The 20,084-nt window shown below is 49.7% G+C and overlaps 8 protein-coding genes across 8 annotated transcripts; 5 read left to right on the top strand and 3 right to left on the bottom strand.

Moving 5' to 3' along the window:
* Positions 1-253: 253 nt before the first annotated feature.
* Positions 254-2,045, top strand: GUITHDRAFT_109616 (hypothetical protein; the record flags this gene model as incomplete). The annotated part of the gene is made up of 4 exons (XM_005831419.1): positions 254-820; positions 866-979; positions 1,197-1,541; positions 1,713-2,045. 4 exons carry the CDS (start codon positions 254-256, stop codon positions 2,043-2,045), a joined length of 1,359 nt encoding a protein of 452 aa, XP_005831476.1.
* A 1,413-nt stretch (positions 2,046-3,458) lies between these two features.
* Positions 3,459-5,103, bottom strand: GUITHDRAFT_152979 (hypothetical protein; the record flags this gene model as incomplete). Its single annotated transcript, XM_005831418.1, has 10 exons — positions 3,459-3,514; positions 3,685-3,758; positions 3,822-3,866; positions 4,057-4,104; positions 4,153-4,191; positions 4,367-4,410; positions 4,457-4,506; positions 4,559-4,611; positions 4,752-4,865; positions 4,922-5,103. Coding segments are annotated over 10 exons (683 nt in total), but the record flags the coding sequence as incomplete, so codon positions are not given.
* Positions 5,104-6,194: 1,091 nt separating this feature from the next.
* On the top strand, positions 6,195-7,826 carry GUITHDRAFT_139732 (hypothetical protein; the record flags this gene model as incomplete). Its single annotated transcript, XM_005831417.1, has 8 exons — positions 6,195-6,274; positions 6,331-6,481; positions 6,545-6,615; positions 6,813-6,898; positions 6,955-7,079; positions 7,141-7,216; positions 7,603-7,655; positions 7,701-7,826. 8 exons carry the CDS (start codon positions 6,195-6,197, stop codon positions 7,824-7,826), a joined length of 768 nt encoding a protein of 255 aa, XP_005831474.1.
* A 371-nt stretch (positions 7,827-8,197) lies between these two features.
* Positions 8,198-8,686, top strand: GUITHDRAFT_109613 (hypothetical protein; the record flags this gene model as incomplete). The annotated part of the gene is made up of 2 exons (XM_005831416.1): positions 8,198-8,569; positions 8,624-8,686. 2 exons carry the CDS (start codon positions 8,198-8,200, stop codon positions 8,684-8,686), a joined length of 435 nt encoding a protein of 144 aa, XP_005831473.1.
* Positions 8,687-10,618: 1,932 nt separating this feature from the next.
* On the bottom strand, positions 10,619-11,219 carry GUITHDRAFT_139731 (hypothetical protein; the record flags this gene model as incomplete). The annotated part of the gene is made up of 2 exons (XM_005831415.1): positions 10,619-10,675; positions 10,764-11,219. The coding sequence occupies 2 exons, from the start codon at positions 11,217-11,219 to the stop codon at positions 10,619-10,621; spliced, it is 513 nt and encodes a 170-aa protein (XP_005831472.1).
* A 683-nt stretch (positions 11,220-11,902) lies between these two features.
* On the top strand, positions 11,903-13,049 carry GUITHDRAFT_152978 (hypothetical protein; the record flags this gene model as incomplete). Its single annotated transcript, XM_005831414.1, has 3 exons — positions 11,903-11,931; positions 12,282-12,346; positions 12,393-13,049. A coding segment is annotated over exon 3 (286 nt), but the record flags the coding sequence as incomplete, so codon positions are not given.
* On the bottom strand, positions 13,043-15,650 carry GUITHDRAFT_87417 (hypothetical protein). The gene is made up of 16 exons (XM_005831413.1): positions 15,601-15,650; positions 15,245-15,295; positions 15,025-15,198; positions 14,917-14,976; positions 14,788-14,865; positions 14,682-14,737; positions 14,548-14,637; positions 14,363-14,498; positions 14,269-14,311; positions 14,044-14,214; positions 13,885-13,985; positions 13,760-13,837; positions 13,625-13,690; positions 13,485-13,580; positions 13,364-13,437; positions 13,043-13,318 (listed from the first exon to the last, which is right to left on the bottom strand). The coding sequence occupies exons 1-16, from the start codon at positions 15,634-15,636 to the stop codon at positions 13,222-13,224; spliced, it is 1,407 nt and encodes a 468-aa protein (XP_005831470.1). The 5' UTR covers positions 15,637-15,650; the 3' UTR covers positions 13,043-13,221.
* A 1,674-nt stretch (positions 15,651-17,324) lies between these two features.
* GUITHDRAFT_87414 (hypothetical protein) lies at positions 17,325-18,859 on the top strand (the record flags this gene model as incomplete). Its single annotated transcript, XM_005831412.1, has 9 exons — positions 17,325-17,477; positions 17,525-17,673; positions 17,715-17,799; positions 17,854-18,053; positions 18,110-18,245; positions 18,301-18,513; positions 18,560-18,591; positions 18,658-18,727; positions 18,773-18,859. The coding sequence occupies exons 2-9, from the start codon at positions 17,531-17,533 to the stop codon at positions 18,857-18,859; spliced, it is 966 nt and encodes a 321-aa protein (XP_005831469.1). The 5' UTR covers positions 17,325-17,477; positions 17,525-17,530.
* Positions 18,860-20,084: the final 1,225 nt, after the last annotated feature.

The following is a 20,084-nucleotide window of genomic DNA, read 5'->3' as shown; positions in this document are numbered from 1 at the left end:
ACGGCATAACGGATCCCGGGGCCTTCGCCCGAGCTCCTGAACTTCCCGGGCCGTCCGGGTGCAGGCCCCCTCGGACCGGCGGCATCAGTGCAGCCCGGGCCGGTTGGCAACTCAGCAGCTCCGCTCTCCTGATTGTCCTCGTACTGATTTTTAAAACTAAACTTTGTCTCAACTTTGGTAAGTCCCCGCCTCAGGGCCCGGCCTGAATCCTACTTTTCTCTTCAGTTTTCGCTGCATTACTGTCACGTGCGGAATGGGCTTTGGCGGGGCGAAGAGGAGGAGGGAGGGAGGGAAGACGCCGGAGAAGAAGAAGGAGGAGGAGAAGGAGAGAGGGGAGCGACAGAGAAAGAAGGAGAAAGCTGCTAGCAGGGCTGTCGGAGAAGAGACGGCCGCACAGGCAAGCTTGACGCCAGCAAAGAAGTCCAAGGCACAGAAGCAGGGAAGTGATAAGGACAAAGACCGTGACAAGACTAGACCTGATGAGGCCGAGGAAGCAGACGGTGTGAGCAGCACTCCTACTGCAAATGCAGAGATAGAGAAAGATGAAGAAGGTGGTGACCCTGAGGAGATGGATGAGCCATCCCAGCAGGGAGGGGACCAGGAAGAGCAGAACGACGACGAGTCGGTGCCGTCAGGACGCGAGTCTGATGCAGAAATGACGGAAACCAGGATGCAGGAGGAGGCAGAACACAACGGAGACTTCTTCGAGATCGAGGATGGGGACCTTGCAGATGATAGCTTCAGGGACTCGAAGCAGCCGAACCAGGAGGACAGTGAAGCGTTCGAACTGCTTAACTGCTGGAAGCCGCAGAAGAGAAATGTGATAGTGAGCAGGGAGGGAGAGGAGGGGATCTTCTTCCTGCAGCCCTGGGAGACCATCTATATCCAAGGACACGCGTGGATCAAGGTGCTGGAGGGCACCTGCACAGTCTTCGGGGCCAAGATGACAAAGGAGACGGGAAGGAATACGATCCATGCGGTGAGAGGAGAGGAAGAGGAATCTGCGGGGAGAGAAGAATAGAGGAGAGGAGAAGAGAGGATGAAGAGAGGAGAGGAGGCTACGGTTGAGGGTAGAAGAAGAGGAGGGAGGGAGGGAGGGAGGGAGGGAGGGAGGGAGGGAGGGAGGGAGGGAAGGAGCAGGAGGGAGTGTTAGAGAAAGTTTAAGTGCACTCTTCTCTCATTCTCTTCTTCCACAGGTCCCTCCTTACGGGCCCATTGGAGTAGAGGCCGGTTCCTCCTCCATCTCTCAATTCAGCAACGCGAGATGGGAGGAGGAGGAGGAGGGGGAGGAAGGGGGCGCGGAGGATCTTGCGAGGATGGTAAGGGACAAGATCCAGGAGCAGCAGGTCGCCTGCATCTTGGTCCTCTGCAAGTATACATCGGAGAGCGGGAAGGAGGAGATGGCGGGAAGGAGGAGAGGGAGGAAGTACAGCTGGAAGGATGTGGGGGCAGAAGAGGAGGAGGCAGCTTCCTTGCTCCGCAGCAGCTGCGGCTGCAACATCATCTTGAGCTCTTCTAGCTGCAAGCAGCAGCCCATGCAGGTCTCTTCCCTCCTCCAGCCCATTCTCTCCTTGCACTGCTGCTGCTGCTGCTGCTGCTGCTGCTGCTGCTGCTGCTGCTGCTGCTGGTGGTGTAGTAGCTGCTGTTGCTGATATTCACCTCTTCCTTTCCTCACCTCTGTCCCTTCCCGTGCTGTATTGACTGGTTTTCAGATTCCTGCGGACTGGAGGGCGATAGGAGACGCTGTGCTCGGTATGTTCGGACAGCCAGGAAGGAGCGAGCAGGAGCTCAAGCTTGCACTCGTTGGAGCCAAGGGGAGCGGGAAGGTTAGAAACAGACCTGCTGGTGCTGATTCTGGTGCTGGTGCTGGTGCTGGTGCTGATTCTGGTGCTGGTGCTGGTGCTGGTGCTGGTGCTGGTGCTGGTGCTGGTGCTGGTGCTGGTGCTGGTGCTGGTGCTGCTTTGTTTTCTTGTCTGCTCCCTGTTCGCCCTTCCTTCGACTCCTCGCTGATCTTGCTATGCAGTCGACGCTCAGTCGCTTCCTGATCAACCTGCTGCTCACTCGATGGCCTGCGGTCATCTACTTCGACACCGACGTGGGACAGGTGACTCCTCCTCCTTGCCTTTCTCCCCATCCTCGTCTTCGTACTTGTCCTCGTCCTTGTCCTCGTCCTTGTCCTCGTCCTCGTCCTTGTCCTCGTCCTCGTCCTCGTCCTCGTCCTCGTCCTCGTCCTCGTCCTCGTCCTCGTCCTCGTCCTCGTCCTCGTCCTCGTCCTCGTCCTCGTCCTCTTCTTGTCCTGATCCTGATCCTGATCCTGATCCTGATCCTGATCCTGATCCTGATCCTGATCCTGATCCTTGCCCCTGTCCTTGCCCTTGTCCTTGCCCTCCTGCTCATTCTGCTCCTGCTCCTGCTCCTGCTCCTCTCTGTCGTTGTTTTTCTCCCTGTTCACCTCCTTGCGCTCTTGCTCTTCTTTTCCCCAGCATCTGAAAGATCGGCAGGCGGAATTTTCACCTCCAGGAATGATGTCCGTCAATATTATCTCGAAACCTCTCCTGGGTCCTCCATTCACGCATGTCTTCAAGGGTATCTGCTCCTGCTCCTGCTCCTGCTCCTGCTCCTGCTCCTGCTCCTGCTCCTGCTCCTGCTCCTGCTCCTGCTCCTGCTCCTGCCCCTGCTCCTGCCCCTGCTCCTGCTCCTGCTCCTGCTCTCCTTCTCCACTCCTCCTCATCTTGCTCCTCCCCTTCGCTCTTCCCTTCGTTCCTCCTCGGCCCCTTACTGCTTCACGTATCCCTCAGTCTTACCTTCCTCCTCCTCCAGGTCCTCGTTGCCATCAACGCCACGCTCGTTGGCCTCTGCGTCGCAAACGGCTCCTCCTCTTCTTCGAGGCAGCATGGCGCGTGCCTGGGCGTCGGATTAGTCCGTGCAGTCAACCCCTCGAGGAGGACGCTCTACCTACTCTGTCCTCTCCCTCTGGAGAAGCTGCAGAGGTATGTGGATCCCCTCCCTTCCCTCTCCTCCTCCCTTCCTCCTCTCCCTCTCCTCCATCGCTCCTGATCTCTCCCCCGTCCCCCCGTCTCGTCCTTTCTCTCACTGTTCATGCCAACTCCCCTTCGACCCCTCCCTCACTCTCCCTCGCAGAGTGAACCTTCTTGTAAGGGGAAAGCTAGAGCTGCCGGTCAGCGCCATGAGCTTTTCCTGCTCCAGCAGCGCCAGCAGCATGACGCGTCCTCCCTACCTGGCCGTTGAGTCGCTACAGAGTGGAGGGAGCGGGACAGCAGCGATGCGGTCGAGGTCGAACTTGTTGAGGAGAGGACATGCAAATGGGTGAAGGTGAAGGTCGAAGTTTATCTATCTCTCGCCTCGTGTGCGGAAGGAGAAGCATGATGGAGGAGGGGGGAGAGAGGCGAGAGAAGGAGGAGAGGAGGAAACGTGGGAGGGCGGGAGGGGGAAGGTTTAGGTTTCAGGGTTTGCTATGCCTCATACAAATCCCTCGGTTCCTTCCTTCTTGTACCTGGATTTGAAGGATGTCAGGACAGAGAACGTGGAGTAAGATGTTGGAGTAACTGAGACAAGGCGAGTGCATTGGAGAAGGAGCAGAGGAGAGAGGAGGAAGATCAGAGAGAAAGGAGAAGGAGAAAGAGAAGAAGCAGGAGAAGGAGAGGAGGAGGAGGAGTATCTCACTTCTCAACAAGCTCAGCTTCCTTCTCCTTGCTCTCAACTTCAATCGCCTCCCTCTTCTTGTTGATCTCCGCAACCTGCCGCGCTCCATAAGTTTTCCCCCCCTGCCTCGGTTCGACGAGCATGATAAGGTTCCTCACAAATTTCTCCTTCTCCTCCATCATCACTTTGGCACGAGCGGCGACCTGAGGAGCAGTGAGTGCCATGGGACTCGAGGAGGAAGAGAGTCTTGAGAAAAGAGGAGAAGGGATGATTTGCGAGAAAGAAGAGAGAAGTGAAAGGGGTGGCTTGGGGGCGTGAAATAAGATGCGGAACAGGCGACTGGGAGGAGGAGGAGGAGGAGCAGGAGAAGGAGCAGGAGCAGGTCTTCGTTACATCTTTCGATCGTTCCGCCTCGATGCTTGCATCGCACTCCAACGCAGACTGTCAAGTGGTTCAACTTGCGAAGAGACAACGAAGGATCGAGCTCACCTGGATCGCCTTGCACGCGCTTCTGATCTCATCATTCACCTGCAGAAGATTGAGTATATACTCATTTCTTTCTTCCTCGTCGTCGTGCTCCTCCTCCTCCTCCTCCTCCTTCTCCTCCTCCTCCTCCTCCTCTCCCTCCCTCCCTCCTCCTCCCATTCCTTTTCCCAAGCTCCCCGACCTCAGCCTCGTCCTCTGTTCCCCTGTGAAGTTTTACCTTGGAGATGCTCTTCGCTTTCTCGGCACAAGTTTCTGATTCAGCTGCATCGTGTGTCAATGCATGGCATGTAAAGCTGAGGTCGCAAACCTTTGCACTTCTCCAAACTTGCTTCTGCCTCTTTCAGCTGAACTTCGTACCTGACATGTTGGATCAGACCTGCGGTCGTGGACGAGCATCCCGAAGCTTCACCGGGAGCATCTCTTCTCGTAGTTCTTCACCATTGCGTTGGCCTCGTTCGTCACCTTCGAATCTACTTCAGTACGCGAAGTAAACGGACTCGACAACAAGATCTCATCAGGATACACGCGACCATGTACCACACACAAACACACAAACACACAAACACACACAGAGGGGATATCACGTGAGAACGTTTCCTCACCTCCTTGTGGAACGTGAAGGTAGCCTCGTACACCTGACTCGCCGCTCTAGCCACGGGCCCGCTAGCTCCAACCACAGGCGGGCCAAGGGGGTCCCAGTTTGAGCTCATGAGCGACTGAGACAACAAACAACAACTCAGCCAACGTTCGCTAACATGCTGCAGTGATCTACCGAGAAGCTTTCCTTGGTCACTTCTGCTATCTTGCTCGTCCACTGAGCTCCTATCCTCTGCAGCTCTTGCACATCGACGTGGGGGGCTAACTTGGAAATGGCCGCAGCGGCTCCTCCGTTCGATCCCGGTATCGACTCCATTGCTGCTGCCGATCTCAAAGCAGTCCTCGCAACGTCCATCTGGAAGACATCCGGTCAGATCCAACTGTCGTATCATCTTCGATTACAACTTCGTTCGCTCGCCAGTGAAACTGAACGTTCTGATACCATTCACCTTTTTTTTGATCACAATTCAAATTCTTGACCTCAGCACTTCATGCTCTGCTCTGCTCCTCTACCTACTCTCCTCTCCTGTCCTCTCCTACTTGTTCTCCTACTCCACCGGCTACACGTTCTCCCAATTCTTCCCAACCACATTTTTCCCGCTGACGCGGCTCTATGCTATAACCAGATTGAGTCCGTTACATTGAAACCGTCAATATCAGGTGTGTTCCAGATGTGTTCCAGATGTGTTCCAGATGTGTTCCAGATGTGTTCCAGATGTGTTCCAGATGTGTTCCAGATGTGTTCCAGATTCCGATCCATCGGGGCATGGCAAGATGTGCGATAGCGCTTGCGATGTTGGTGACATGGGGGGCGGGCAGAAGCAGCACAGATTTGGCCGTGCATGCAACAACATACAATGCAAACAAGCTTGCGGCTCGTCTGCTTGCCATGAGGTGGCGGCTGAGAGGAGGAGAAGGCCAAGACCTGTATGCCCTCCTTGGACTGTCCAGACACTGCACGCAACAGGAGGTGAGAGACACGCAACGTGGATAAGATGGGCAGCCAAGGCTGATCGTTCCTCTTCATTACTTGAATGATTGTTTTCACGTGTAGATCAGACAAGCCTATCTTTCTTGTGCGAGGCGGCTGCATCCAGACAAGAACCTTGAGGAGCAAGAGCAAGCAGCGATAAGATTCAAAGAAATGTAACTTTGATCCATGATTGTGATACAAGCTTGTAATGTCACATGTTCAATTGTAGCCAACATGCGTATGAGGTTCTCAATGACGAGCAAGAACGAGCATGGTACGATTCCAAGTTGAAAGACAGGGAAAGGAGGTAAACGATCATCGTGGTTGTTTACTGTCTCTCTCCGACCGGCTGACTAGTCTGAATAATCAGTGATAATGATATGAATGAGTTGTCACAAGAAGAGGATTCGGACTTCGATAAGTTTTGCAGGTGTGCGTTGGATTGTCTAAGTATTCTAAAGTAGAGTTGCTCACCATGGATTCCATCCCATGTCCCAGCCCCTCCGCATTTGATGGATTTCATGATGGAGCATGGGGATTCTACGAAGTCTATCGGTCAGTGTTTGATCCATGCCCGCAGATTGATTGATGTTTGTATGCGCATCGGGCAGGAATTTCTTCCAACAGATCGTGGATCTTGAGAAGCGGAAGACCAGTGAAAACATGAACCAACGGAGCTATCCTTCGTTTGGGAACTCAACCTCACCCTATGGTCATGTGCAAAAGTTTTACTCCTTTTGGAATGCTTTTACAACCGAAAGGGTGAGAACTCCAAGTCGATGTTCGCGGATGTTCACTGCAAAGTTTGCTGTTCAGAACTTCCAGGAAAAGGCCAAATGGAACACCAAGAATGCTGAAAACAGATGGATGAGACGGAGGATGGATGAAGAGAACAGGTCCATCTCTAACGAGCAAATGGAATGAGATGAATACTCACTGCTTTCAACGAAAGGAGAGAAATGTTCAACGCCCAGAAAAATTACAATGAAAAGGTTGCTCAGCCGATTTGATTTCAAAGCACTGATCAAGAGTTCAACAACAGGTGAGGCATGTCGTTGGAATCGTTTATCAGGTACATCAAATAGTGCTTCAGGACTTGGCTGAGAGAATTGGCAATCCAGCAAGATCCGCGAGTTTTCATCCATGAGCTCTCAAAAGCCAAGGCGAAACCTCAAAAGGGTACTCTTCCGTTCCCACCTGCCCTGAATCCTGATACTTGATTTAATCATCTTCAGTCCAGAAACAGAAAGTGAAACCTGAGGAGAAGCCAGAAAGGACGAATGAAACCGCACGTGTAGATTACTTCGACGCGGATTATCAGGCTATTCTGGACAGTATGTTGAACAACTTTCTAATGGAGGTATCGTCACATGAGGATACAATTCCAGATGAAGTGTTTCACTATTTGATGTGAGTTTCAGGAAAAAGAAAGAAAAGCCATGAAAAAATCGAAGAAGAAGCAGCAGGAAAAAGTGGTTCAGGGAGAGAAAACCAAAGGTCAAGTTGAAACCTTGAATCGCACAAAGGAATCGGGAATCAGTCAAGATGGTGTTGAAAGACCGATATCTCCAGGCCTGGAACAAGTGGCCGATCAGATCTCAACTTTGATTCTTGACGCACAAGAATCTGTCCAAGGGAGTTCGTGCTTGCAGGAACTGCAGACGGCAAAGCACTCAACATCGCAGATCCGAGAACGTGGAAGCTCACCGGGGAGAGAAGCAAACGAGACACTGCCAACAGATTCGCAGTTGTCCGACAACGCAGCGATTGACCCGAGCCACTCTGAAGATGCTCAGTCGGTGCTGCCTATGAGGGCTGAAGCGGCGAACAAACGTCTGTGGGGAGATCACTTGGTTCACTAAGACCTGAATATTGCTCGATAGGAAAACCTGCGAAGAGAAAACCCGCCATCCAAACAGCTGAGGACTCATCTGCGGTAAATGCAGATGATTACTTCCTGTTGTGATGACACTTGCTTTAGAAGGAGGACAAGGGTGCGGCATACTCATGCAATGTCTGCAAGCTCTCTTTCAAATCAAGGAACAAACTGTCGTGCGCTATTGCTCATTCGCAAGAAGCTGAAAATCGAGCAGATTCTGCCATCTGAAGGAGAAGGGTCATGAGCTGAACCTTGACAGTGCAGGTACATGAATCATGGGATATCGATGCTCTTTGAGTTTAACACTGCCCAGATTCTCGGAGGCAGCGCAGGAAGAAGCGTTGAGGATGGAAAATATACAACAAATAACATGCAATCAATGTATTTTTTGTTTCCTTACATCCCCCCGCCCCTCTCCTCCCCCTGCTCCCCTTCACCCACCACCTGATCTTCTTCCTGGCATCCCTGCTCGCGCCGCGAGCTCGCTGCATTTCCTCGCTTGTCGATACTAGAGGGGTAGGGGTATTCATTGATACTTGGAGGGGTGGGGTGGTTTTATTGGACAGATTGACCGAGCCCGCCAAAAAGTTTGTGGTCCAATGCTGCCGTCGGTGGTCACATGGAAGCTGCCCCGCAAGCTCGACAACTTTGTCATGCAGAAATCCGAAGAATTCGTTGCGGTACATGAAGAAGTAGCATGCAATGTTGGAGATGGAAAGCTTCTGACATCAATGGATGAATATGATGACGATGCAATGTTGCTACTCTCCGAGTTCACAACGCTCTCTTTGGCAGACAATGATGAAAAATCGATGGATGGCAAACAACAGTCCGATTCCCTCGAAGAATGCAAGTTTAATGATCAACTTGACCTCAGGGATGGGGTGTATTACAAAGTTGACAAAGGCATTGTGATTCCGACAGATGATCAGAAGGCCTATCGAATGGAGCTGATTTCCACGCACGAGAAGGTAAAGCATCTTGATCACTTACTGAATCTCATGGCTTTTTGAAGGAAAAATCAGTTCTTGAATCCATGCAAGAAAGTGAAAGACAAAGAATTGCACGGAACCTTGGTCAAGCGTTAGATGCCAAGCGCCTCAAGAAGGCAAGAAAGCAACTTTTCAATGAGTCGAAGAATATTCTTCAAGAAGATCTTTCAGAGATCAGTCAACAATCTACTCCAGAGAAGAATTCTGCTGTTTTAAGGGAATTTACAACTTCCGAATCTTCATCGTCCACAACGGAGGTGCGAGCCTTTGAGTCGTTGACAGAATCAGGTGCAATCGGCTTGTGCATCACCCAAGCATTCACGTTCATCAAACCATTTCTACTCGTATTTCATTGCGTAATTCTGATCTTGATTTTTCTTGAGTTACGACTTTCATTGCCAAAACGGATTTTGCCCTTGATCTCATGATAGAAAATAGCTGTTTACAACATTTTTATTATACATTTACATTATCGAACATCTTGAATTTCGGAGATCTGAAGCACTAGCCACATCGCACCATCTCTCATAATGACGAACCATAGGCTCTAATTCGATGTCTCTCATCTCTTCTTCAAACCTGGAAAGAAGCGACAATCAGGCTTGGTCAGAGAATAGTTAAGTTTGTCTCACTGAGAGATCATGTGCACGTGACAGACATGTTCAGAAGAAAGTAGGTTCTTCATCCTTACGATGGCATATCTGAGAAGTAATCATTACGGATTAGACCGTGCACAACAGTAGAGATTACTGGAGCTGCTTTCCCCGTTGCCTCGCAGGGATCTTCATTTTCTTGCTCCTGTGATTGTGTCACTCGTGCAAATCAGTATAAGGCTAAGAGAGGAGGAGAGAATCAAGTGGTGAAAGTCAGGAGACAGGCAAGGGGGAAAGCTCTCGTCTACCATGAGCCCGCAAGGAGTCTCTGTACAAGGGCCTCTGCCCTCTCGAGCAAGTGAAGCTCAAGCTGTCGGAGACCTCCTCCTCGCCGAAGCTCGGCGATGGTGAACAGTTTCGCAACCCATCTGCTCATTCAAATCAGCCAGAATTTGTTTCTTTTACCCTGCATCACCTTTCTGCTTCAGATTTACGATGCACGACGGGGAAATTTAGTTTTCTAGTTTTCACGGCAAGATGTCATTGCAGTGTGTTGCATGGGGCATAAAGAAAGTGAGAGAGAAAAGTACTACATGTATTCATCAAGTGTCATCCCCGGCGTGAACTGATTGACGATTTGATCAATCTGCACGACGGTAATTTTTAGCACAAGATTGAACAGACAAGATAAATCACCTTCCCACATGCGATTATGTAATAGAAACCTTTGAGAGTGGCGGCTTCAACGTAACCCCTCCCAGTATCACTAATCTGCTCTCAAACAATGAGACAGAGAGTTCATGACTTGCAAATCTCACAGCACTAATATTGGCTCTCCGAAAGTTGTTCAATCTTGTTTGGACCTTATACAAGTACGTAAGGACAGTTGAATTCAGGCGAACTGTGGCTCACTCCTAGTCCGTCAACAAAGCTTCGACCAACTTCTGTTCTCGATCTACAGCACCACATGTCACAAGATCAGCAAGACATTGAGAAAGAGAGGATACAATGGCTTGTAGCGGCTATCCTTTCCATCAAATTCACATCCCAGCCCCATACAAGCCCTGATCGAGGATCAATGTCGATATGTGACAGTGCAAGTGTATCTAACCAATCAAGAGGAGTTTGGTCTGAGCAATCCCGTGCATTGATGTTGGCCCCACGTTCGAGCAGAAGTTTTGTAATCTCTAGACATCCAATCCCTGAAGCTTTGTGCAATGCAGTGCAGTTGTACTAGCGGATCGCAAGTCAACGATCTGTGTGCGCGAATATGACACAGAGATGTACAAGAATACCAGGAAACCATCAAATAGGACACTGGTCATATGATTAGGATAGGAATTACCAGTCCATAGGTTGAATGCAAATCAACTCCATGTGTTATTAGGTCTTTCACCTAATAGACGCCAATCAATTACCCACAAGATAGATTTTGTCAGAATACTCGGCGTGTATCTTCATTCTGAATAGCCTCAAACAAGCTGCCAGTGTCCTGTTGTTTGAACAAGGTCATGATGTCAGAAACTATAAGAAAATGCACAGAGAGTTAAGCTCACATTTATCAAATTATCGCTCCTGACCTTCATCACTCGACTGAAGGTTTGGACAAGCTCCGTCGGAGCAACTTGTTCCTCCTCAGCTGCTTTCTTCTCCTCAAGGAGATTTATTGGCTGAATTTCTATCGTACTGAGAAGCTGCTGCGGTCCTGCGCGGAACGATGCCTGGGGAGAAAGGACCTGCAGCAGCGGCGGCGGGACGTAGGTCACGGGAGTGAGCTCTTTGAAGCCGATGTGTCTCAAAGGAGACTCTGTACGAAAGATCCTGTACTTATCGTCCACCTCCTGAATCTCATCCTCGGTCTCGTTGGACGGAGGAATCTCCGGTGATGACTCGGGGGTCAAAGTTATTCGGTGGGTGCTTTCAACTTCAAATGGGGTCATACTGCGCTCTAAGTTGTCGTTCTTGTGTTGGATGATCACCTCATGCAGCTCGTTCATCGCGTCCTGATACACCTTCTCCCTAGCAGCATCGGCCATCGCGGAGCAGAACTCTGCATGTATGTTCGCGCTGGTATGCGGTCGAATGTTGTGCATTTCCTGCCGTATTTCTAACATTTTGTATGACTTGGTTTCGTTGCAACAGATCCCCGGGCTAGGAGATATCTCATGGTCTTCCTTGAAAGTGAAATCTGATGATGCTTGAGAGTAAAGAACGTCTTGCAGAATCTCATTCGGCATAAACCAATGGCCCTTGGCTTGTAAGGATGAGTGAACCAACCGTGAGCGAGCGAGAGTCTCTATCTCAACAAGGCCATCAAGCTTCGTTGCCTTACCTCCACATGTCGTCCAGGTGTCTCCTCGCCCCTCGCCCTCCTCCGCCTCTCTTGTCCGTCGTACGCCATTGGTGGTCAAACCATTTTTGGGAAGGGGTAAGGTTGTTGACGAAGCCTGGGTCATTGGTTTGACACTGTGAGTCTTCTTGGGGGGTGGGTATACCAATAAGGGGTACATTTCAGTAAATCTGGACTACAAGGGTACAGGTAAAACGGAAAATATCTGGAAAAGTCTAGGGTGAGGGGGTGCAGGGGGTGGGGAAAAATAGTTCACGAGGTGTCTATTTGGTACACCGAGGGGTGGGGGCAGGGTGGGGGCAGGGTGGGGGCAGGGTGGGGGCAGGGTGGGGGGTGGTTTGTCCCCTGGTCTGCCAACATCCGCTATTACACCTGGTACGATGGCGCAACATGGAGAGGTAAGCCCGATGGGGTGTTGAGTGGTGGAGGGAAGAGAAGAGGAGCAGCAGAATGAAGCATGCTGATGATGCTGATGTGAAGACACTCGATATCTCTCGTATCAACGTGTTAACCTGTATTCTGATGTCATGCCACGCTCTTCGCTGTTGTGCCCCCTTTTGTTTTGTGTTGTTTTAATGTTTTGTCCGCTTCCGTTGCTCGGCAACTGTGCATGCAAGGTACAATCTTTCATGGTATCAAGATATATCTGTCAGGATATCCTTTCTATCTCTGTCATCTCTTGGTTTGCTTGATCCCATTTCAAATTCTTCTTTTGTTTTGAACAAGCTGAAATCGCGTTTGTCAAAAGGGGGAACATGTTATTCAAGACCATTCCAAGCTTTCTCTGGCTTTTCTAGGAAAGGATGGAAGCAGGTATGATACTTGAGACCTCAAAACAATTGCTCAAGGTGAACCATAGGCGAAGAAAGTTCCTTGGATTGACGAAAGGTATGGTGCTTTGAATTCGATTCACCCACTTCCTGTTGCCAATGCGTATCTGCCTACCCTCCCTCCTCTTACCAACCCCGCACCATACACGTAAATTCTCATGATTCTCCCTCCCTGCCCCCTTCCTACCACCCTTACTCCCTCCTCTTGTACAGAAGAGAAAAACGATTCCATGAGGCAAAACAGCGAGCAACACTTGTCGACAAGTGTTGCAACAGCGATCCTTGGACAGGAAGGCAGCAGGCGACGTCAGACGATTGCGAAACTCGGAGACAAGTTGAAGCATCTCAACACCAGCCACACGTCTAGAGGAGATGAGGTCGGGATGATGGAGGACGAGGAGGGTGAGGTCTACATCGAAGACTCCACAAGGTATCACTCGGGCCTTCACGGCGTTAAGAATGCTGGTAGCAAAGTGAGCAGCGCTCTCAAGAGTGTCATGCCGAGGATACACATGACGAACAAGGGGGTGAATGCACGGGTGGAAGCTCAGCCGCGCACGACCGCAGAAGCTTCAAAGTTTCGAGTTGACGACCTAGGAAAGACCAGCATTCTTGATGACGACGATCTAGAAGAAATCAAGTTCTAGACGAGGAATGTTTCTAGTTGATTGTACAAAAGAAACTTTCAGCAATCTTCATTAATGTGCATCGACACTAAATTGAGTTCCGCTCTCGTTGCCAAGATTGGAATAGACAACGCGCAAAGCGAGAAAACAATCACAATAATTTATGAGCTCTAGAGCTTTGACGAGCCGATCATCATTAACCCTTTGGCAATACAACCATACGCAGCGCGGTTTAAGTGTGTCCGTGAGGATACATGATTTCCATTGACTTCTTGATAGCCTCAGTAGTCAGAGACTTTGGTCGCTCCAACGAGAATCCCAAAGCACGACTGCACCCGATCACAAAACAATCTTGGTTTGCATTCAGAACATACCTGATGGTCAACATGGGAAGAACTCCAAGGGCTCGCCCCACTCCGAACATCACCGTGTAGAAATTTTCTTCCGTCTAATACGAAAGCTCAATGTTCGTCTTGCAGAGCATGCATTCCTTACCAAGCCATAGTGTACCAACAGCACCCCACTGTGGGCATCAACGTTGGGCCATGGATTCTTGGTCTTTCCATGCTCTGTCAAGACTTGGGGAGCCACCTGAAGGACGATCAGAGTCCATCTTTGGCATGGGGAAGGATCACCTCATACATGAGGCTGACAAGGTCAACCAACTCGTCATTCTTGATGTGCTTCTTGGCAAACTCCGCCTGAGAGATGTCTTAGACAAAAGATTCGAACTGAGCCAACCTTGGCCGCCATGATGTCCTCATGCTTACTTGGCAGGTGAAGCGAGGATCCGTTTTTCTCAAGACAGCGTGACCGTATCCTGGAATCACACGCCCACTGTTCAACACCTACAGATGGATTATGCTTCAATATGTAGCTGCGGCTCACAATCCACCTTCCAACATTGTTCTTTCACTGAATCCGGTGTAATCTGTTTTGAACCCATGTCTGCCTTGAATTGTTTGATGAAACGCAAGACTTCCTGGTTGGCAAGACCTACAGAAGAACAATCACTTGACAACAGGACAAGCAAGAGATCCAAAATCTCTCATACCGTGCAAGGGACCAGCCAGTCCATTCATGGACGCAGAAAGAGCAAGGTACGGGTCGGACAAGGCAGAGCCCACCAAATGGCAGGTGTGTGCAGAAACATTGCCTCCCTCATGATCAGAGTGGATAGTCAGGTACAGACGCATCAGCTCGATGAAGTTTGCATCAGAAAATCCTAAGACAAAGAAATCAGATCTTGCACCTTCCCCTTCGATCAAGATCCATTTACCGAGCATCTTGCAGAAGTTTGCTGACATGTCGGACTTGTTTTCCTGTCAAGAAATTCAAATCACCATTCCTCCAAACGTGTGTGGAAAGAGTACCATGGGAGTAATCTTTCCATCTTTGAACACATTTCTGTAAATCAAGGCTGCAATTCGGGGCAGACGTGCAATGCAGGTGAGCATGTCCTCAAAGCAATAAGTCCAGTATTCCGATTTCTTGATACCACGCTGGTATCTGAAAAGTTCATGTTCATGTGTGAGACATCAAGAGCGCATCTCAGTACGCTGCTGCAAACTGCGACTCCTTCTGGCAGGCTAAGATTCCCATAGAAAACTGGGTCATGGGGTGGAGGTCCTTTGGAAAGTTCAAAATCCTGCCCAGGTGCTCAGAAAAACATCGTTGCTCTTCGTGACATACGTCTTCTCGATCCATTCAGGAAGGACGGCCCTCTTATTCATGTCATCGATGAGGTTCTGCCTCAAGAAATCGGCATGCAACTCAACCTTCCGAGATCCACCGGTACCTTCACTTGGGAGTCCGTGGGAACATCACCCGTCATCAGAAGCCATAGAAGCGCTTCAGGAAGAGGTTCTTCACCACCCTTCATCACAATACGATTAGAACAGTCCATGAATCAAATCACGATCCTCACAGGAGCCTTAGGCAGAACTTTCTGGCATTCGGGAATGGAATACCCTCGAAATCGGATTCCCTGGCTCACAATCAGTCTCCTCGTCTCCTCAGAGAGCGATAGTCCAACCTCAACAGGATCCAGCAAAGATGTCTCGTAAACAAGAGACTTGACGCTCCTCATCCCACCGTACGCTTGCTCCACCGTGCACGTGCCCAGCACCTTGTCACCGTACATGGATTTGATGTCGGCGATCTCCTTCTGCCACTTTGGAATTTTGTCCGAGAAAACATCCTTGAGGCTCTGCAAGCTTTCATCAGCAAAGAAATATATCATCGTAGCAACTAACAGCTTCTGACGAAAATGCCCTGATGAATTTTTTCGCATGCTTGCCGCACACCTGAAAGCATACGTCACATCATGTTCCTTCAACTTTGGCGGTCGTTCGAGAACCAATGGACATGGTGTAAACAGAAACCTATATGTCACGATACAAACTTCATGCGAAAAATTCAATTTCGTGATCTTGCACCGGCAGCAAGTACAGGGCATGCACGAAATCTGGAGGGGCCACAAGGTTTGAGTTGCAAGGGGGGAAAGTTCGAGATGAGTTGCAGATAGACTGAGAACGTGGAGCAAGCATGTCCTAGTTGTAAGGACAACAGGTTCTCCAATGCTCTGCCTGTTCTCTTCAGTTTTTCTCACCATGCGGGCGGCTGCCGGTCGGAAGCGGGTCAGCATGCTGTGCTCTGCTTGCGTCCCTACCCTACCCACCCTCCCTGAAGAACAAAGCCAACCACCCCTACCCCCTTCTGTTACAATCTTGTGGTACCCCCGGTACGGTGCGATTGCTACCCACCTTTTCCATATGTCGAGCATCCATGATTCACACTAGGGTACTCCACCCCTAGGGCTCCACATACCACCCCACCCCTGAAACGTTCCCCTGCTTCAAACCTCTTCCTCCAACTATTTACCTGTACCCCACCATACTTTCATACATTTCCAAACATGACCCCCACCCCACTGTTTGACCCTACCCAACTGTAACATTCCTTCACCCCACCATAAAACGGAGCTACCCACCCACATCGTTTCCTACCCACCCACCATACTCAATTTACCCATGCTTTATTGCTGACTCTCTACACCCCGAAGAATTTCAATCTACACCACCACCACCACCACCCTATCCTGTTGGCCCTGATCCCCTATAATATGACCGCCTACCCTTATCCTGAAGTACCTGACACGCCACTACCCCATTACTCCCTTCTTGAACCCACCACCTGCCATGGCCAACAACCAGACCACTACCCCTCTGAACTAGCCTACTTGATCACCCCACCCCTTTGCATGATTTCAGTGAGGCAAGGCAACCCCCTAGTAATATTTCATGGAGAGGACCCGTACGAGTCGTTTCAATCATTTGTGGGGTTGCCCTTGAATTTTCGTTATAATTTGAAATTTAAAGCAATATTTCAGATTTGCACACAGGAGACATTTGGCGTATCTCCCAGCCTAGGAGAACTTTGCTGTCCCTCTTCTTTTTTTGTGCAGTCTTGTAAAGAGCGATGGTCATGGCTTCGTGAAGATGAAACTTGCGGGTAAGAGCGATGGCGGGGGAGAGACAGCAGAGAAGAATGCCGAGGATTCGATGAGAAGAAAAGAAAGAAGCGGGATGGCTGTGACTTGCATCGCGGGGCGGGGCATGCGCGGGACACATTTAGGACAGGAATGGAAGGGTCGGAAGTGAATCTTGTACGATTCTTTGAGAAAAGTGCCGTAGTCAGCAAACATTTTCCTTCTGATCATCACAAGAATAACATGTGATAAATTGATATGAAGAAACTGACTTCTGTTACCAAGTTCTTGTGCTTTTGATCGTTGTGGATTCAAGCGAGGCTTTCCTGTGTGTCTTTCAGCCGGGCCAAGTCAGAAGTCTCAGCCTCCACAAGGTGAAAGAGAGATTTTTGCAGCAGCACACGCATAAGAATTATCTTGTTAGAAAATGGAGTCAGCAATGCAGGCTTCCCTCAGAGACCCCACGAATTCAGGTGAGTTGTACAAGAGAAAACGTGAGGCTGAATGGAAGTTTTTTTCCAGACGACCTGCTTGCCATCTTACAAGCTACCCGACGTTTGAATCCCGACAAAAATAATCAGCAGATTGTACGAACAGCGATGAAACAAAATCCGCACGTACAAATCAATTATTTCAAGGGCTTGAAGCTACTTCAGAAGCATGCCAACGGTTGTCAACTACCAGCAACCTCTAAGGGATCGGATGTACAGGCTGAAATCTGCGAATCTGAGGAAGCGGCTCCAATAAATCCCATGAAGAACTTCAAGTTCCAACACCTCTCTGACGAGGATATCCTTGCGTCGACGGACGATTCTATTCAGATCGCTGCATTGCCTGACCATCCTGAGGCGAATTCCGCAAACACAACAACTACGGTGTTGAGCTCAACTTCAAGACGTGAAAAGAAGGGTTCTAGCAGGAAATCTCAAGCAAGCCAAGATGATCGACTTTGGACCGGGCCATTGTCCGGGAATTATCCTAATTTGCTTTGGAGAGCGGTTGTGTTCTGAGATTGCCAAGGCAATAGCTGTGACAGATGCTTTAGGTTGACATGGAGGATTTGAGGGCTCATCCTCTGTTTCAAGAGCTACCAGATCCCTCAGAAGTTGCTGTGAATGGTCCGCAAGACTTTCATAGGTTCCGACAAGATTCATTACAATGGGCTCTACTCCACAACGGACGACTGACGACCAGGTTTTAGAAGTGCGAGTAGTCCTTAGCTGACGCTGAGCAAGTCGGATGGCGTCCATTCTGGGCTTTTACGAGCCGTGGGCGTCTAAGTTGTTGAACATTCCACGATCTTTGTCTGGTCATCATAAGGTAGAGTACCAATGTTCTGACAACCGTTTCAGTTGTTCTGCTCACTTTGAAAAGGTCCTCGATGCCTGGCAACACTTAATCGCAACGCCATGCACCCTTCAGGATCTTGTCAAGTCGACATATGTGATGCAGCAGGAAAGAATGGAAGAGCAGCCAGCCAAGTCCTTCCAATCCAAAGGAGCTGCACGCCGTCACCGGGGAAAGCAAAGGTCCAAGCTACAGACGGAAACGGCCAGATCATTTTCGCCAAGCAGGTTTTTCAAATTTGATTCTGATATTACCGGCTTACTATAGTCTGTGCGGCATGTAGCGCCGATGACGTTTGGACATCGTCATCGACAGCCACTTTTCCCTATGATTATGCTCCGCTTCCTAGAAATGTGCAGCGATCAACATTCCACGTTCAGACAGTCGGTCAGGCAAGAATGATATGGGGGAGCACACAAGTAAATGTCTTTGTTACGATAGAAACGCTCTGACGAATCTGTTGGCAACGTGAAGGAAGCTACTTCGATTCTGGCAGCTGTGAACTTCTTTGGGAGCCTTGGAGGTGTGGTACACGAGATAGGATTGTGTCCGCTGGAAACTCAGCCTTTGGATAACGTGGCATGCCTGAAATCCCGTCAAGTCTCCTGGGGTCAGACGATTCCTTTGATGGGAGCGTCTCCCGATGCAATTGTAACTTTTCCCGATGGCACCATCGAGGCAATCGAGGTCAAGGAGGTCGCGTGATAACGAAGATGATGTAACTGCCGAGCAGGTGAAAAATCACGCTCCGTTCCGAACAGGAGGGTCAACTGCGAAGAGCACGTACATTATGCGCATTGTTCTTCTTTGTCATTGATCGTTATACACTAGGAAACCAGGGGCTTTCTCCATCTCCGACGTTGAGCCGTATCTTGAGATCGCCCCATGGCACATTCCGCAGGTGATCTTTGTCTAACTGTATCACCCGAGCTGAAGCTTCACTCAGCTGCAGCTAGAGATGTTGTGCCTGGGTCCTCAATGCCGGGCAGTGAATTTCATGTCATGTACGGCCTTGAAAGGTTTACTGTTCTGATCGAACCGCCTGAGATGACAAGAGTAACTGGTGCAGGAATCGCCATCCTCAAGCTGCCTCGCAATGACGCATACATCTCGAAGATGGTCGAATTTGCCCAGCAGTTCCATAGCACATTTGTGCTCAGGAAGCATCTGCCGAGTGAAGGATACGAACGAGTTCTCTACAAGGACTACGACAGGTCTGCATTCTAGGAGAAAAGCCATCAGGGTGGCTTTGCAACTAATCATGAATTCAACAGGTTCCTTGCAGATACCAAGACTGTCGCTGCCAGCGCTGAGGTATGGGAAGGCTGCACGTTCTTTTGAAAGAGGAAAGGTGGTGGAAGCAAATGATATCTGTTAACGCAGCTCCTCACAAGAATAGACCCTCGTGAGATCCAACGTTCGCCATTGCAGAAGAATTTTTTCGTAAAATAAATCTCCAACAAGCTGTCTGCTTCTTTGAACATCGCTTTGTGAGATGGAAAGAAAGTTTATTGAGAAAATATCATCAGATTTGCTTGTCACGTTCAAGGATGTCCTCCGGCCATGGGATCAGATGCCCCGGAGTCGTTGTAGAACTTACCCAATGGCCCCTTAACACTGCAAGAAAGAGTCATGGATTGAGCTCATTTGCTTCCAGGATGGGAAGGAGCCATCAAGACGTGAGCAGACAAACAACGGGGATGCTCAGGTGATCGGATTGGAAAGAAAAAGAAGCCAACATATCCAAAAAACAAAATGACAATGATGCAGGAAGAGACATCGATTGAAGTAGATGAGCAAGCACATGGAAGAGGAAGTAGACGTTGGTATATGGTGAAAGAGATTGGTTCGTGCACTACAACGATACAAAGCAAGCAGGTGAACAGGAAGAATAACCATGGTGGGATAGGAGCATGGGAAGGAGCAGGAGCAGGATCAAGTTGTTGTTGTAGTTGTTTGTTTGGTGTTTGTTGTTTTCACAACACAGTTGTCCTCACTTGCTCAGGATCTTCTGCCACGCGGCTTCTGCCAGGATCTCGAACATGGTGGTATTTCCGGAAAACGGCGTACCCACCCCTTCAAAATTTGAAGTCAGGATCGGGACACCTACCCCTTCTTGTGCTTCTTTTTCTCTATTGATAACCCCACCAATTTCAAGCGAGAAGTACCCCCTTGCTATCACACCCCCCGCCACCGCAGGTCTCGTTCGGGAGGCTGGTGGGGGACAGAACCAGCTGACTCCGTCGATCCACCATGCG

The sequence above is a fragment of the Guillardia theta genome (assembly GCF_000315625.1).
Source record: "Guillardia theta CCMP2712 unplaced genomic scaffold GUITHscaffold_40, whole genome shotgun sequence".
In the NCBI taxonomy this organism is placed as follows: Eukaryota; class Cryptophyceae; order Pyrenomonadales; family Geminigeraceae; genus Guillardia; species Guillardia theta.
This window is presented reverse-complemented; position numbering and strand designations above follow the sequence as displayed.

What these genes read in the sequence shown, in the direction of transcription:
- GUITHDRAFT_87417 (XM_005831413.1), bottom strand. Translation starts at nt 15,636, where the DNA reads ATGCTGACCCGCTTCCGACCGGCAGCCGCCCGCATG. An exon ending in GACCGGCAGCCGCCCGCATG is followed by an intron (nt 15,296 to 15,600) that starts GTGAGAAAAACT and finishes GTATGCTTTCAG; the next exon opens with GTGTGCGGCAAGCATGCGAA. An exon ending in CTTCCCATGTTGACCATCAG is followed by an intron (nt 13,319 to 13,363) that starts GTATGTTCTGAA and finishes GATCGGGTGCAG; the next exon opens with TCGTGCTTTGGGATTCTCGT.